Genomic DNA, 16,605 nt, shown 5'->3' on the forward strand with positions numbered 1-16,605 from the left:
TGGGCGGCATCTCTGAGAAACCACCATGGCTGAGGGTCCAGGTGGGAGGGCCAAGCAGCATTCTAAGAAGGCAGAGGGGGATAAAAATAATAAGGCAATGTAATAGCTCTGTGCCTCAGGAAATGACAACTGCCTTGATGAGGTGAAAGGTTAGAGAATAAAATAGGGCAGTACAGAATATGCTGAATTTTATTGTTCTGATGGAGTTTTTAGAAACTGATCATTTTATTCAGTAAAATGAAACATGTGTTTATGTATGTATGTATACACATACATTTATTCACATACAGACATATACATACATGTATTGAGAAGTGACCAGTTCTGGTTTCTAGACAGTTACCTTAAATATCAACTATAGAGAATACAAATGCTCAAAAAACACTTCAGCCAGAAAAATATGCTGACAATAACGCAATCCTTTACAAACATTTGGAAGACATCGCAGGGTATTGTAAGGCTCGAGGTGGTGGTTCTGAGAGGCTAGCATGCACCACCTCCCCAGTGTCCCCGGGTCATCCGGACATTGGATATGGGGACAGTGGTCCAGGGATGGGGGTAGGGCCAAGAATCTCCATCTCTGAACTCTGGCAATTTTGCCCTTGGGGGAGGGACACTTGGCAATGCCTGGAGAGATTTCTGATTCTCATAACTTAGGGGGAGGGTGCTGCTGGTGCCTGTGGGCAGAAGCCAGAGATTCTATAGAGACAGCACGGAACAGCTCTCACAATAAGGAATTTCCCGGCCGCACACGCGGTGCCGAGGCGGGGAAGCCCTCTCTCTATCAGCTGAGGTCTCGGGGGACCGTGCTGTTGGCGCTTTTCGGACGACACTTGGAGAAACCAGCTGTCGGGTGGTTCTTGCAAGCTGCCAGCTCACGATGGCATAGACTTGCACACCCCTGGCGGGCAGGGCCTGTCTGCCCGGGCTGAGCCCTTGGCATTTAACACAGTGACTCATTTGTGAAGGCACAAAGTGAACACTATTGCAAACAGAGCTGCATGAAGATGACATGTTCATTGTTCACGTTCCAGAAGTCAGGGGACCATCACTGTCAGTCGGAGACAGTCTGGGTGGGGGGCTGGTCGCTCAGGCCGGAGCAGAGTCACCCAGGTTGGAGGGGGCCAGGGCTGCCAGGTGCTTCCTGGGGCCGTGGGGAAACGCGAGTGGAGCCAGCAGGAACTTACGGTGCTGGGAGAGTGGGGGAAGAGTCTGTGTTAGTATCCTCCTTGATTGATGTATTGATGAGACAAGAAGTCACTGACCCTCCCGCTTTGTTGTGTCCCACAGCCCTTCTGGAAGCCTGCGCCTTCCTGAGGAGGTAAACCCAGAAGATGGCCCGGGTGCCCCCAGCGACCCTCAGCCCCCACTGCCCCCCTGCCCAGCGCCCGGCCCGCCGGGGCCTCCTTCTTCCTTTCTGAGGGGGCAGTTTGCTAGTCACACCTGTTTTCACAATTCCCCGCTGTCACCTTAGCAAGAAATAAAACCGGAAGTGCTGTTGATTTCCTTGCCTCGTGAAGCATCGTTCATCCTCTCTACAATTTTATGCTGAAATCTCATGTCTGACCACGTACCTGTGCAGCTGGGCCTCTCCGCCTCCATGTTTCAGCTCCAAACCCTCCTCTCTCCTGCAGTCTCGGGTGTGAGGCCAGATGGTCTGGAGTCTGCAGACGGGCCAGAAACCGTTCTCCCCACGGACAGGTGGTTTGATGACATAGCTGCGTGTCTGTGTGGGCCAGTGTGAGAGTGTGTGCGTGTGTGTGCATGTGCGTGTGTGAGTGCATGTGTGTGTTCCCAGGGCAGGGGGAGGGGACAGAGAATAGGAACCAAGGGGTCAGCGAGAGAAACTGACGTGGAGAAGACCGCGAGCGTTGGGACTTTAAGGGAGCAGCAGCAGCACTGTAAATGTGCACACACAGGCACCACAGGACCTGAAACACCTTCGTCCCTTATGGGCTCTCATCCTCTGCTTAACCTCCAGTTTCTAGTCCCCTCTGCCCCCTTCTCAGCCAACATCTTCACCCGCGGTCTAAGCAGCTGCCCTCACTGTCTTCAGCGGGTGGGAGGGTGGGAGGTCACTCTTGCATTCTCCCCTCCCCCACTGTAACTGGAGTCAAACCGCTGCTCTCCTGGGGGGGGTGCGGTTCTGGAGGCCACCCCTGCCCACCCCGCACTGCCACGCCCCCCGGGGGCCTTCAGATCTCTCCACTCCGAGCCCTTTGCCGATTCTCCTGTTGACCACACAGTCCTTCTTGAAACCGTGTTCCCTCAGCGTCCAAACCTCCCCCCCTCACCTCCTTTCTCTGCATTATTGGGGGTCCTTTGAGGTGTCGCCATGCTTTTCTGCTCCTTTTCTCTAACCCTGGGAGGAACACCGGGGCAGGGTCTGTGCGCGCGCGGGGAGGCGCGTGGAGAGAGGACCGCAGCCCCGGGAAGGAGAGGCTGGTAGAGGGCAGTCACGGGGAGCAGCCTGGACTGGGGGGGAGGCGTCAGGGGAGACTGGGCCCCGGACCCAGGGGCTCTGAGAACACACTGAGCCTTGAGCACTGCAGGAGATCGGCTCCAGGGCTTTATTATTTGAGTTTTAAAGGGGAATTCCACCTTCGAAAGTTAGTGGACATGGAGACTCTTGGGTAATGAAGGGATAGATGGAGAGAAAGAAAAAGAAAAAAGGCCATTTCCTCGGCTTCAGCTTTCTCGTGGCCACAGTCACAGCTGTGCAGTCACCGGAAGGAACCCACGTGTGGACTTTGTCTTAGCAAGAGAAGCGTCCCCTCGGAAGGCGGCTGAGATTGTGTCCCACAGCCGGGGGTGGGGACTGAGCCAACAGCTGTGTCCAGCGTGAAATCCCTCAGACGCCTCCATGACTTCCTGCGAAGGTTAGGAACGTGCGTGGGAGGACCCGCAGCAGCTGGGACGCTCCTTCTCCGTCCACCGCACGTCCAGGCCACGCGGTTCACACCTCTGACCCGCCACCGGACCTGTGGTCCTGCAGTCTTTCCTTCTGACGCTGGCCTGACTGCAGGCTCAGCTCCCACGTCCCCAGACCCCAAGGTCCTATTGTCTTCGGGGAGCCCTCGCGCCTTGCATTCGGCGCTGTCCCCAGTCTGGCGTCTCCGTCCCACCAACGGCTCAGTGGACTCCTCCTTCGCCCCCCGGAAACCCCCTCTGCCCCCGAGGATGGTTCCTGGGGAAGAGTCTGCCTCCTGCCGTGTGTCCCGGTGGAGAATGACCCCCAGCACATTCAGGAATGTCATCTGAGCTTCCTGCGGTCAGACCTTTGCCCTCAGAAACCCCACATGAAACGCTCGCTTGGCCTAGGGTTCTGCGTTAGGCTCCTCGTCTAAAAGGTTGAATTTGTAAGAGCAGTTGTGCTACCTCAACTGCAAAGCACAAACACACGGCCCAACCGAAACCAGAACAACAGTCTTCGCTTCCTGTTTCCTCCTCACTGAGTTGGGAGAGATCCTGAGGGGGCCATTTCCTGGCCATCCCCCCAATATCTCAAATTATTTCACTTGATATATATATATTTTCTCCTCCGCCCTCAGCTATCAGAGAAAGGGGGAGAAGGAAGACGAGGCGTAGAGAGCATGACCCTCAGGGTGAGAACATCTTGTCCCAGCAGGCTGTGCTCCGAGGGACATGGACAAGCAGAGGCAAGCACTCTCCTCAGACCCGGGCGGGAGACCCCGGGGGGAGGGGGACACCAACCATTCCCCCCATGCTGGCCTTCTCGCCACCTGCTGCCTCCAGGAATGGGTGGTTAGTCCCGCTGTCCGGAGCTAAGAAGGAAGCCAAAGATGGTTGAGAGGCGTTCCCTTTTTTCTGAGCCCCCACCTGGTCAGAGGAAGCCACGACTTCCTCGTCTTCCCTGACGTGGAATTCACCTTCTACTCATTTATGTGTCAAGAGTCTTCCGACAAACCAAACCGCCGAGACTCCCAAGGACAGCTTCACAGGCAAAGACCCGGCCTGAGTGCGCCCACGCCCACGCAGGACGCGGCAGTGCAGTGGCGCAGGGGACGTGCATTAGAAGGAGCGGCTGTGAAGCGGTTCACAGGGCCGGGTCGGACAGCACTCAGAGGACGGTCTTGCCGGTCCAGATAGGGCCCCTGGGAAAAGCCCGAGCCAGGTGCCCCTTTCCCCGGGTATGCTTGCAGGGATGGTGGCCTGGGGAGCAGTGTGGGCTGCATTTCAGCCCCTGTGTGCCCCCTCATCTCGGTGCCACAGGCAGGGCTGGACCACAGCTGCATGGGGCACCACAGAAGCAGAACACTGACCGGGGGCGGGGGAGTCTCTACCCCACCCTTCCGTCTCCCAGTGACGCCTGTGGTATTTCACAACCTCTCTTGCACTGATGCTACTTCCCCACGCGGAGGACCACACAGTAGTTTCCAAAACTGGGCTCCCCACGGGAGAATCATTCACGTGGCACCTCGGCCAATGTTTTATCTCTTTGCATTGTCAGTGACGCTCTCCCGTCCAGAATGACTTCATCCCCCCCTATTCCAGGCCCATAGCTTTAGGACCATTTTGGGGTCATGCCCTTAACATATTTTATCTGTCTAATGGGGACTCTAAGTGGTATGGGTATAATGAGTCTGAAATCTTTTTATGTGTGTGTAGGATCAAGAAAATGAGTAAGCGTACGGATGTTTTGGGGACCTAGAGTAACTGCGAAAGAAGGAAGTTGGAAATATGTAACGGGAAAAGCAAGGCAGAACCTGCAGGTGAACTGGAATGGGAAGTATTAGTGCAGACTCATAATTTGGGTACAATCAATATTTTTTTGTAATACAGGCCTACTGATGAGAAGGATGAAATTCTTCTTGGGGGGGGACAAATTTTTGCTTAATTGGGGTTCAAAATTAGTCTTCTTTATTGTTAAAATTGATTGCAAATGTTCATCGGTTAATACTGATCCATGGTGAAATTTTACAAATTTCATTCCTGAAACGTCTTTCCTGATAGAGGCTGCCGGAATCTGGATATCCGTCTGCAAGCATATAATTTTAATTGTGCACGGTTATCACTTGGAAGAACTGTCTTGAATCGCATCAGATTATTCTTCTCTCGATGTTTACCTTTGAGTGTGGCATGTCATTAGATTGTACCCTACTTCCAACTGAGGATAAGATGGATTTCTTCTTGCCCTGGCTGGTGGCTCAGTGGGTGGATCCTGGCCTATGGACATCCTGGGTTTGATCCCTGGTCAGGGCACACAGGAGAAGCGACCATCTGCTTCTCCCCCCAACCTCTCTCCTTCTTCTCTCCCTCTTCCCCTCCCACAGCCAGTGGCTTGATTGGTTCTAGCATGGCCCTGAATGCTGAGGATAGCTCAGTTGGAGCGTATGAGCCTCAGGCACTAAAAATAGCTTGGAAATTAAGCATTATCCCCAGATGGGGTTGCTGGGTGGATCCCAGTTGGGGTGCATGTTGGAGACTGCCTCACTGTCTTCCCTCCTCTCACCTAAAAAAAGATGGATTTCTTGCACAAATTGACTTTGAAATATGGAAATCTCTTTTGTTCTTGCGTTGAGGTCTGAGAAACACCTGGGCCTGTAGTTTGAGCTCAGAAAATACAGCTAATACAAATTTTTATAAAAATAGAGATTTCATTTACATTAAATTTTATTGTACGGGAAATGTGGCTTGACATTTCTTGTGATTCAAATATTAATTGCCAAGTCACTTTTATTACAGTATATGTTTTATAGGTAAGTGCAATTTTGCCTTGTAATTCTAGGTTGAGGTTAGTAAGAAACATAATCAATTTTGCAGAAAAATCTAATTGTCAGAGCCATTCAGTGTTTTGTAAGGTAGATAAGGACAGCCCTTCTTGTTCAAAAAAATTTCAACCGGAGCCCTGACCTCAAAAGATCATAATAGAATGACTTACCATTGCTAAGCCATCAAAGTACTATAGGGTGAATTTGGATATTAAATTTTTATTTCTGGAAAAAAAATCCACGGAACTGATGATGTCTAAGTCCATGAGAGCAAATGAAGTTCATGTTTACACTGCTGTTTAATGTGCATCATGAATTAAAATATTTTCCACAGAACACCAGTAATGAATAATCACAGATGTTAAACATCTTCCATTTTCAAAAACTCTGTAAATTTCTCCAACTAAGTAAGCCTTTTCCTGCTTACCACATATTTTAGCCACCATTGGTTGTAGCACATCTCAGCAGATTCCACTTTAGGTTGTTCTGAATTAGCATTTTCCCAATTTCTTTGAAAATATTTTCACCTGTAACTATTCCATGCAGACGAATAATGGAAACTCTTCACACCCTTCAAACTCGCCGTTGACTCCTCAAAGCAGCAACAATTGACAGCATCTGTAACATCTGCCAACCCATCAAAAGAGAAGGAAAATGATTCAATACCATTTGCTTTATTTTTAAAAATTGATTATTGGTATCATTCCCAGTATCCTCAACCCTTCAAACAGCTGCTGTCGATGAAAAGCTAACAGACTTCAGTGAGTTTATTTTCTCTGGACACATTAATTTTTTTCCTGCTTCAATCAAACGTAATTCAATTAACTCAGCATCGTTAAATGGCTTTCCTTGCTTGGCTAACCAATGAATGAGACACTCAGAAACTAACTTTGCTTCATTAGTACTTACGTTATGAGAGTGAGACTATTTACATAAGCTTTAAAACCATGAAAAACAACACTATGTTTTGCATATGGGTTACCTAGGATAAGAAACAAAAAACCTGGGGCAGAGAGGGAGGGAGCAGATCTACGAGACACCTGGGAGGTGCTTCTCCTGCTCAGAGACACAACATGTGGGTCCCTGGGGAAGCAGCTTCTGCTAGGCCTTGGCCCTGGGCAGGGAGGGACCAGTCCTCGCATCCCCAGGCATTCGATGGGATCTGAGGCCAGGAGTGCTCTCCCGTGGGCGTGTGTTGCTGGCCTTGCCAGCTGAAAACAGTTTCTGATGGTCTCTACCGACAGGAGGAGAGAAAATAGTTGTCCACTGCACAGCAGGTGTCAGGGTTGAAATGCTGATTTGCCCCAGCAATGAAACCACATCTGAAACCGTCCTGCAACTGAAGTCCCCACCTGGTTAAGTTTACAGGGGGGTCCACTGCCATCCTCCAAGATCCACCTGCCTTCGGCACAAACCACGTTGTCAGCCGTTTGAATAGGGGTGAGGCAGCAATGACCCTGCTTCCTCTTTTAAGTTCTTGCGGGGACCCCCAGACAGACAGTGGTGTTTTTGTTTAGCATTTTGTCAGGTAGAGGCAGTTCCGAAGGCTTCCACCTGACCTTTACCGCCATGACTGCCTCATCCCACAGGCTTGAGAATCAATGTGAGGATTCTGTCAGTTGCTGAGAGTGTCTATTCTGGAAACGGGGAAAGAGCTGTTGGGTGGGTTCAGGGACCCCCTGGGCCCACTGTGAGACAGACCTGCACGACAGCTCCAGTGATGACCCCATCTCCAGCAGCCCTGCGAGGCGAGGGCCTGACCCCAGTTGCCTGAGGCTCAGGGAGACCAGATGGCTTGTGTTAGATCCCACAGGAAGAGACAGACACCCCTTCCCAGCCCCTCAGGGACAGCGGCCTCCAGGGAAGTGACCCATCCCCCTGCTGGTAGCTAAAGGCCAAACCCCAATCAAGGGGTTCCGAGTCTAACATTTGGATCAAAGATTTTCTTCTGTTTGATGTGCCAGAGATAGCTCTTTGGAGAATTTGTTTTTCTCGGTGTCTATAAATGGCCAGCTGAGGAGAACAGCAGTTACAGGACGCGCCCTCCCCAGCCCTTTGGACCGTTGGGGAAATGCAGTGCGGTGGTATGCAGGACCTCACTCTGCCCCACCGACTGCCGAGGAGGAAGTGCTGGGGGGCCGCATGGCGGGGGGGGGGGGGGGGGGGGGGGGGGGGGAGGGAGGGTAGAGGGGGGCAGAAAGAGCGCTGATGTCAGAAAGCGAGCAATAAGCCCGGATTGTGACGTGGCAGCCGTGTGACTTAAGTCCCCACTTTTCTAAAATGAGGCTGATGAGACTCAGCATTTTCTGTAAGACCGTTAGGTGGTGCAGATAAGACTCCTATGAAGGCACCTTGTGAAGGCTGAAGCTCTGTTGAAAGGCAGGGTTGGGTGTGGGAGCCTCCGACCAGGGAAGGGTGAGCAGTTCCTAGGAGGTGAGATAACACGGGCTCATGTGACCACATCGCACTTGAAAAAAAAAAAGGAAAAGACCAGACTATTTGTTGCGTAATGGGAGTTTAAATTTAACTGGGTATCCTGTATTGTTTTTTTTTTTTTTCGACTTCAAATGTTATTGCTTTTTCACTCACTATATTAATCGTGTTTCCTGTTTTCAAATTTGTTCCATCTGTGCCCACAAACAGATAGATGGGAGGTGAGTTGAAGCTTGTTCATGAGGTTTCAAATGTTCTCTCAAATGTCCCAAACCAGAATTACCTTGACATGGCGGGAAACTTTTTGCATTAGGAGATGATTTATAGTTAAAGCGGAAACACTGTCTGTTTTCCTTGAATACATTAGCCGCCTTCTCTTTTCACTGGTTGTTAGTTTCCTAATGCAATAGTTTGTAGAGCAGCACGTGTTATTTTTACCTTTAGGATAACTGTCTTCTTATTCTGACGTGAAAGGAAGACCTCTCTGAATTATTAACGTTCTCGCTATTTACCTGACGCAACTACCACAGCCCACTTTGCACTGTAGTTGGATTGTCCATCAGGAAGTTTTGATTTGCAGTAACCATTTCACCCTCAGTTGCTGTAAGAGTTCGTCAATCCTTAGTCTCTACACACTCTATGTATCCATTCTGAAAATTCCAACAGGATTTGTTCTTTGAGTTCATCGCTGTTGTCTGTAGACATATGCAAATGATGTTGTTTTCTCTGAGATTCTGTCCTCCACGTGGTAGGAGAAGTGAGTGGAGAATCCAGACCCACTTGCATAAATTTTTGGAAATGTCTCCGTCCCTTTTCCTTCTCTTCTTCTTGAACATTATAACCCCCTTTTTATATCTGCTGGGAAACTTTCTTCTGAGGTCTCATTTTTGATATGTCATGGTGTTTTTACTTGCTACTTATTGTCACTCTAGAGGAGCCTGGTCTTAGCCTGCTTGGGCTGCCATAACAGCAAACCATGGATTGAGTGGCTTAAACAGCAGAAATTTATTTCTCACAGTACTGGAGGCTGGGAAGTCCCAAGATTAGGATGCCAGCATAATCAGGTTCTAGGAAGAGCACTTTTTCTAACTTGCAGATGGCCTCACATGGTGAAGGGAGAATGAGGAAGCCCTCTGGTGTCTCTTCCTATGAGGGCACTAATCCCATCATGAGGGCCCCACCCTCATAACCTCATCTAACTCTAATGACCTCTCAAAGTCCCTATGACCAAATAGCATCACATTGGGGGTTAGAGCTTCAACATATAAATGGGGGTGGTGGTGTCACAATTCACTGGTGGCTTCCCACCAAGATGTGGAGGAGCCAGTGCTTGCTTTGTGTCCCTATGGGGTTTCCCCAGGTGTCACCTCTTCTCCCTCTTCCCTCAGTGACAGAAATGAAAGGTTGTGGTCCCTGGGCAGCCTGTTCCCTTTGTAATCTCTACCTGAGACATGTAGTAGAAACCCGGGCACTGGCCTTTCCCAGGTAAACACTAGCTGTGACATTTTATAGTCACAGGCTGGGAAGGCCTGCAGGATATGTTAGACTGAAAAGAACCAAACATGTATTGTGTTAAATATTTCTAAACCTAACTTATACTTACTATTGCTAAGTAGTAGGAAGAAGTACCAGAAACATGGGAGGCTCACAGGTTGAGGTGTCTGGGGACCTTGGAGGCGTGGAGGCAGCCAAGGTGACCTAGAGGACTCCCCAGAGCACATCGCCTCACCTGTCTTCCCCGGAGCCTCCAGATGGCCAGTTCTGTCAATTATCTGCAAGAAAATGTGCCTTAAATATTGCTTCTATATGAGTGGGTTGCTTCTAATTGGGTTTCTTTTTTTTTTTTTTTTAGATTAAAAAAAAATTAAGTGAGAGGTGGGGAGGCAGAGACAGACTCCTGCATACGTCCTGACCAGGATTCACTCAGCAAGCCCCCAACCAGGTGATGCTCTGCCCTTCTGAGGCTGCTGCTCTGTTGCTTAGCAACCAAGCTATTTCAGTGCCTGAGGCAAGGCCATTGAGCTATCCTCAGCACCCGGGCCAACTTCACTGGAACCATTTGAGCCATGGCTGTGGGAGGGAAAGAGGGAGATAGAGATGGGGGGGAGGGGTGGAGAAACAGATGGTCACTTCTCCTGTGCACCCTGACCAGGAATCGAAGCTGGGACTTTCACATGCTAGCTAGGCCAATGCTTTGCCACTGAGCCAACCAGCCAGGACTCCAATTGGTTTTTAATTTTTTTAATTTTTTATTTTTTCTGTATTTTTCTGAAGCCGGAAACAGAGAGAGACAGTCAGACAGACTCCCGCATGTGCCCAACCGGGATCCACCCGGCATGCCCACCAGGGGGCGACGCTCTGCCTACCAGGGGGCGATGCTCTGCCCCTCCGGGGCATCTCTCTGTTGCAACCAGAGCCACTCTAGTGCCTGGGGCAGAGGCCAAGGAGCCATCCCCAGCGCCTGGGCCATCTTTGCTCCAGTGGAGCCTCGCTGCGGGAGGGGAAGAGAGAGACAGAGAGGAAGGAGAGGGGGAGGGGTGGAGAAGCAGATGGGCGCTTCTCCTGTGTGCCTTGGCCAGGAATTGAACCTGGGACTTCTGCACGCCAGGCTGATGCTCTACCACTGAGCCAACCGGCCAGGGCTCCAACTGGTTTTAAAAGTACATATTCATTTTATGTGTTTTCTTGTGCAACATTTGGAAGCTTGTCGTGCTGGACACAGCACAGGCTCTGGAGGGAAGGACACCAGGGTCATTCCCCTGCCACTGCCCCGTCACTCTCTAGCTGTGGGATCTTAGACACATTCCTGAGCCTCTGTTTCCTCCTCAGAGAAATGAGACTACTTCCACCCACACCATGGAGGAGAAATGAGGCGTGAAGGAGGTTGCATTTGTAAAAGGCCTAGCACAGCCCCGGAGGCAAACCTGATGTTTGGCAAATGTCACCTGACCTCCCCCTTTTCTTCTTGTATGGATTTCATATACAAATGTGTGAAACAATTCTACAAAAACAGGGCAGCGAGATGAAAAGCAACGTTTATCCTGCTTTCATAAAATTATTTATTTATTAGAGAGAGAGAGAGAGAGAGAGAGAAACATTAATTTGTTTTTCTGCTTATCTATGCATTCATTGATTGACCCTTGTGTGTGTCTTGACTGATGATCAAACCGGCAACCTTGGCCCGTTGGAATGATACTTTCACCAACTAACTGAACTACCCAGCCAGGGCTATATTTTTCCCGCTTTTGAGGGAAGGGGGTTTACAGTTTGGTGGAGTGGTCGTGTTCTTCCTGAGGCGTGTCTCGTGCCGGGTCCTCGGCGGGTCGCAGGGGAGTGTCAGCACACAGACGGCAGAGACAGCAGAGGCGTTTCCGGAACTCCTCGTCGAGCAGCACGCAGAGGAGCAGGTTGACGCAGCAGTGGGTGCTGGCGACGATCCTTGTCACCTGCACGCTCCTGTCCAGGTTGTAGACGCTCCTGCAGTCACGCAGGGCGAAGGCGTTCTTGAAAGTGGACAGGAAAAGCGCAACGTTGTAGGGAGCCCACATCAGAAGGAAAACCACCATTATGGCGAAGGCGAGCTTGGGAAGGTCATGCTGCTTTTCTCGGGACCTCAGCGTTCTTCTCATTCGCCCGCAGCAAACTGTCAAAACCAACAGGGGGACGAGAAGCCCCACGATGTTCGCCTTTAAGGTCAGGAAACGCTTCCAGAATGCCTCCTGACCTGGCAGGGTATGAGGACTGCCCAAGAAGCACTTGTATCTGTGGCTGTCCATCTGAGATCTGTGGAGCAGGAACTCAGGCAAGGTGACCAGAATGGCTATCACCCACGCCAGGACACTTGCGATGATGCCACAGAGCACCTTCCTGGTGGCCGAGGAAAACCTTCTTGCCTGGAAAGACACCAGGTAGCTCTGCAGAGTCAGAAGGGCGCTGAACAGCACCTCGCTGTGCAGGCCCACGGAGGACAGTGTCATGAGGACAGTACACATGGGGCGGCCCAGAATCCCCCCGTCGGAGGCAGTGAGAACCAAGAGCAGTAAGGCGAGCGAGAAACACCAATTAGAAACTGCCAAGTTTAGGAAATAGATATGTTCCACCTGTCGGAGTCTTTTGAATTTTATCAGGATAAACATAACCAGGATGTTATCCAGGAGACCCACCAGAGACACCGCGGTGTAGAGCCGAGGCCCCAGCGCGGCCCACAGGACTTTGGCGTCATACTGGTGACACTGTTCTGTTTCGCTGATATTCAGATCTCCCTCGATGAGGACGTCATAATCATCCTCGTCTGGCGCCAACGTGTAGGCGGCCATCGGCGGGCTGCCCTGCAGAGAGATGAAGAAGTATTTTACTGCACAGAGCTGCGTGGACCCAGAGGAAGCCGCAGACAGGTGAGAGCCCACGCAGGCATGCTTTCCGCCTCCTGGGGTTTAATTTTAGCCGGGGGACGCCTGTAACTCAGAAGGTTGAAAATAAACATTTCTTTAACACGTCTGTCCCTCCCTCCCGGTGAGGTTGCTTCCCCGGGTCCATTCGCTTAGCATCAGGTGCCCACTGGTGTGCTAATACCACGGGCAAACACAGGTAAGCAGGACACTTCTTCCAAGAGCTTCCCTCTCCTGGTGGAAACCAGACCTGCCCACTTGAAGACGATGTGTAGGAAACACACAGTTAACAGGAACCAAGGAGCAGTTTCGCAAAATTGGTGTCAGTCATCATTTCTACATATTGAAAAAGTTTGCTCACCCCTGAAACAGCTTCCTGTGACAGGCTGAGCCGTCTGAGCTCTTCTCTTGAAGGATGCGGACAGATGTTTGCTAAAGCGAAACCATCCGAAGCATCCACCGGGACATAGCCGGTTAAATACATAAAGGACTTACCATCGACCGAGATGCGGTGGGAATGGCCCGGGACAGTGGAAAGACCGGCTTCCTTCTGAACAGACCGTCCTGACCCTTAGGGGCATGAGAAACCACTGTTTGTCCCTGATCGCTCTGCCCGCCAGTCACAGGTCTCGGGGACTACCCAAAAGGAAGCCACTTGGAAGCTCCCCCAGACCCCCAACGCGTTTCTTACGCTTGGGAGGGAAAGCAGGAAGTTGTTTTCTCCTCCGCCTCCCCCCGTGCCCGCCTCTGATTTCCCCGTGGCCTTTGCAGAGCCGTCCTCCTGGCTGCCCCAGATAAGGGAACTAAGTCAGAATGCTTCTCGGTGATAGGAGGGAGGGACAGGGAGGCACTTTTGACATGTAGCACCGAGCAGGGCCCCGTGGCAGCAGAGGTGAGCACTGTCACCTGGTAGCACCTGCAGACCCCCCGGGGTCTGGCACTCACCTGCAGCGGCTCATCAGTGCAGGCCGCTCCCGGAATCAATTCGAGCTTCCAGAACTCACAGTGAGAAGCCCAGCGACCGGCATGCGCTTGGGTTTTGTCACTTTTGAGAGACGTGTGTGTTTTGGCTGAGGGACGGGGTCTCAGGAGAGGATTTCAGGGCGAAGGCAGCCACAGGGTGATGTCAGTTGGGAAGGGAGGGGGAATGCAGAAACGGGGCCCCAGGGCGGCGAGCCACGGGCTGCGTGAGCACTGACCGGGGAAACAAGCGGTTAGGCAAGCTGTCCGGAGCTGGCGCTGCTCCTGGAGGGAGACCCAGCCCAGGGAAATTCCACAGCGAGGACACGGAGACGTCCAGTCGGGGCTGCAGAGAGTGGGAGGGGAACAAGTTCAAGCCCAGACAAGGCTGGGGTGGGGCCAGGGACAGGAAACTGAGACAAGAGTCCAGATTTGGATGATGGGAGACTCCAGTTGGGGGTGGGGGTGGGGGGGTGGAGATGGTTCAGAAGAAGACTGAATTGGGAAGAGAAACTTAAAAAATAACTAAAAACTTTCTATGCACTCCCGGATCAAGCCACTGTACCTGCGACTGACCTCAGTGGGGACACGATTAGTTTAGCATTCCTGTCGCTGGCTGAATGACACCCTGAGAGTGCCAAAGAAGTGTGAGAGGTGGCATTCAATACAGACCACGGACCTGTTAGAACAGAAATAGAAATAAGGAAAGTATTAAGAGAAAGGAAAAATAAACATAAGGAGGGCCCAGACGACCATGTGACCGAGCATTAAATTTAACTCCAAGGGAAAGGCAGGGTGTTCCTCCGCATGCAGAGGGTGGTGCTGTGGGAACTGGGCTGAGACGGTTTCCCAGCAGGCCCTCCCCCTCCCCCGGCGTGGGCGTCTGTGAGTGAGCGAGGGTCCCTGTGCCCTGGGAGGCTCTGCCCATGGGTGGCAGCTGCGCCCTGGCACCAGCATCAGTCCGTTTTTCCTCCTGGGGCCCCGCCTCCTGTGCAGGGCTGTTTGGAGCCTTGCCAGCCCTCCGCCCCCAGAACGCGGAGTGATCGGGGATGACGGTCGTGGTGCTCTGTTGCCTGACGTCCACTGGTCAGTCCCAGGCAAGGGGACGAGAGTCAAGCCCAACACTGAGACTTAAGAAACCCCGTGAATATACGCCCTGCACATCGTGTGGTTAAGTGGAGGGAAATCGCAGGCAGGTGCCTCGTATGTGTCACAGAATCATGTGAAATTTGAAGTTGCCCAAAGAAAAACACTGTTTTGTAAACTCGGGATCACCCTAACTTGCCGATATTAGCATAGCCTTCGCTTTCGGGAGTGTTTGTTTCGTGTTGGCTTGCTGCCTAGCTGAGTTCCCAGCGTTCTGCTTATTCACACACAGGCCAAGAGACTCTTCATTTTTTATTGATTGACATATAACATTATGTAAGTTTAAGGTATAGAACCTATTGATTTGATACATTTAGATAGTGGAATGATCGCCACTGCGGCATGAGCTAATACCTCACACGATTATTATTTGTTCTAGTGGTGGGAATAGCTAACCTCTAGCCCCTTAGTAAATGTCATGTTTATAATCCTGTTTTATTGTCTGTAATCACTGCACCTGTGTTAGCTCTCCAAGGCCATAGGATTCTGGAAACTTCTGGTTAGAAGGAAGGGGTGAGAGGCCTGGAGACAGGAGGAAAGTCTCATTTACCATCGGGACATCTGGAACCATAATCGGGTCATTGCCGCCTGCGAACCTGTGGCTCACAGACCTTACCTTTGTGGGTCAGAGGTCCTCCGCATCACTGTAGTTCAACCCCAATTTCAGTCTAAGAAGCTGCTGTGTTAGAACTCCCATTCCCCGGTGCACACAGATCCCCATTTATTCAATTCATTTACTTAACAAATATTTATAGAGTGCCTAGCGTGTGCCCAGCCCTGCGCCAGGACAAACAGTGAAGGCTAACATCCGGGCCTTTGGGGAGTTTACGTTAATACAGACAAAAACAAAATGAGCAAGCACGTTGTAGGGGAGCAGGAGAGAAGTTCCTGGAGGGAAACAAAGCAGGGAAGGAAATCAGGGAGGGACCCCCAGGGTGGTTCGGGGGTTCACGCCGTACACAGGATAGTCAGAGGGTGCCTGGCGGGCCAGGAGCAGCAAAGCAGCCGATAGTCAATGCTCATTTTCTTAATTCTTTCTTTGCTACTAAGTTCTTCTCTCAGGGCGGTTGGAAAACAGACTGGGTGACGACTTCAGCAGTAATTTCACAGACGATGCAGAAATAGTCTTCACGTTCCACCGGCCCTGAAAGAGAAGAGAGGAACTGGACGCTATAGACTGTATCATGGTTCGGGAAGCAAAGGACTCCAGAGTCTCTAGACTCCCTTCCAAGGCTGTGTTAGCCCAAGTCCTTCAAGGTACAGCAGCCAAGATGGGGCCTGACAAAAAAGAAATGCATTAGAGAAGACGCCCCTGGCAGAGATTGCGAAGGGAGCCGGGAGAAGCCGGGGACACCACCAGACCGCGGTGCAGGTCCGACCTACCGTCTGCGGGTGGCTTGCTGGGATCAACCTTCCTGGAACACGGATGACCACTTAATGCCTTCATTCTCCCATCCTGCTCGATTTCAGTCAACTTTTCAGGTCGCGTACCTTCTCCCGCTTCTCATCACCGTTCTCCTGACACAAAGCCTATTTTATAATAAGCTGTCGTACATCTCCCGCAGTTTATTATGCATATCACTTTTGCAACATCGTAAAGTCAAAAAACTGTCGGGCCGTTGTAAGTTGGGGACTATCTATAGAAGAGATTACTTGGGCCTTCAGCCCTCTGTATCAGCTCCCTGGCCCCGTCATCTCTGCCCCTGCCTGATTGCCCCTTGCCTTATTCTAAGACTTGTGCACAAGAATAAGGAGCTTCTATTCACCCAAGTTTATGCCCCCATCCTATGGACTTAACTGCCCATGCTGACCCCCTCAGGGGCCTGGTATTTCAGCTCATTAACTTCACTGGACTTCGGTATAACTGCGCTAATGTCCACACTCATGGTCAGACTTCAGCTTTGTTAACATTAATCCACCGCTGAACTCATACAATAAAATCGCTC

The 16,605-nt window shown here is 51.2% G+C and overlaps 2 protein-coding genes across 4 annotated transcripts in view; one reads left to right on the forward strand and one right to left on the reverse strand.

Annotated features, from left to right (window-relative positions):
* The window catches only part of LTF (lactotransferrin), a 29,110-nt gene extending 27,618 nt beyond the window's left edge, over nt 1-1,492 (forward strand). Inside the window, exon 17 of the mRNA XM_066245331.1 lies at nt 1,291-1,492. Coding sequence (XP_066101428.1) covers nt 1,291-1,325 — 35 coding nt within the window. The 3' untranslated portion in view covers nt 1,326-1,492. The remainder of the gene's footprint in view (nt 1-1,290) is intronic.
* Nucleotides 1,493-11,194: 9,702 nt separating this feature from the next.
* On the reverse strand, nt 11,195-13,857 carry CCRL2 (C-C motif chemokine receptor like 2). 3 transcript variants are annotated; one of them, XM_066244838.1, is made up of 3 exons: nt 13,499-13,857; nt 13,049-13,123; nt 11,195-12,493 (listed from the first exon to the last, which is right to left on the reverse strand). In XM_066244838.1, exons 2-3 carry the CDS (start codon nt 13,049-13,051, stop codon nt 11,426-11,428), a joined length of 1,071 nt encoding a protein of 356 aa, XP_066100935.1. In that variant the 5' UTR covers nt 13,052-13,123; nt 13,499-13,857; the 3' UTR covers nt 11,195-11,425. The 3 variants fall into 3 exon arrangements, with proteins under 3 accessions (XP_066100935.1, XP_066100936.1, XP_066100937.1); XM_066244839.1 differs by lacking the exon at nt 13,499-13,857 and adding an exon at nt 13,245-13,276; XM_066244840.1 differs by lacking the exon at nt 13,049-13,123.
* Nucleotides 13,858-16,605: the final 2,748 nt, after the last annotated feature.

The sequence above is a fragment of the Saccopteryx bilineata genome, chromosome 10 (genome assembly GCF_036850765.1).
Source record: "Saccopteryx bilineata isolate mSacBil1 chromosome 10, mSacBil1_pri_phased_curated, whole genome shotgun sequence".
Classification (NCBI taxonomy): Eukaryota; Metazoa; Chordata; class Mammalia; order Chiroptera; family Emballonuridae; genus Saccopteryx; species Saccopteryx bilineata.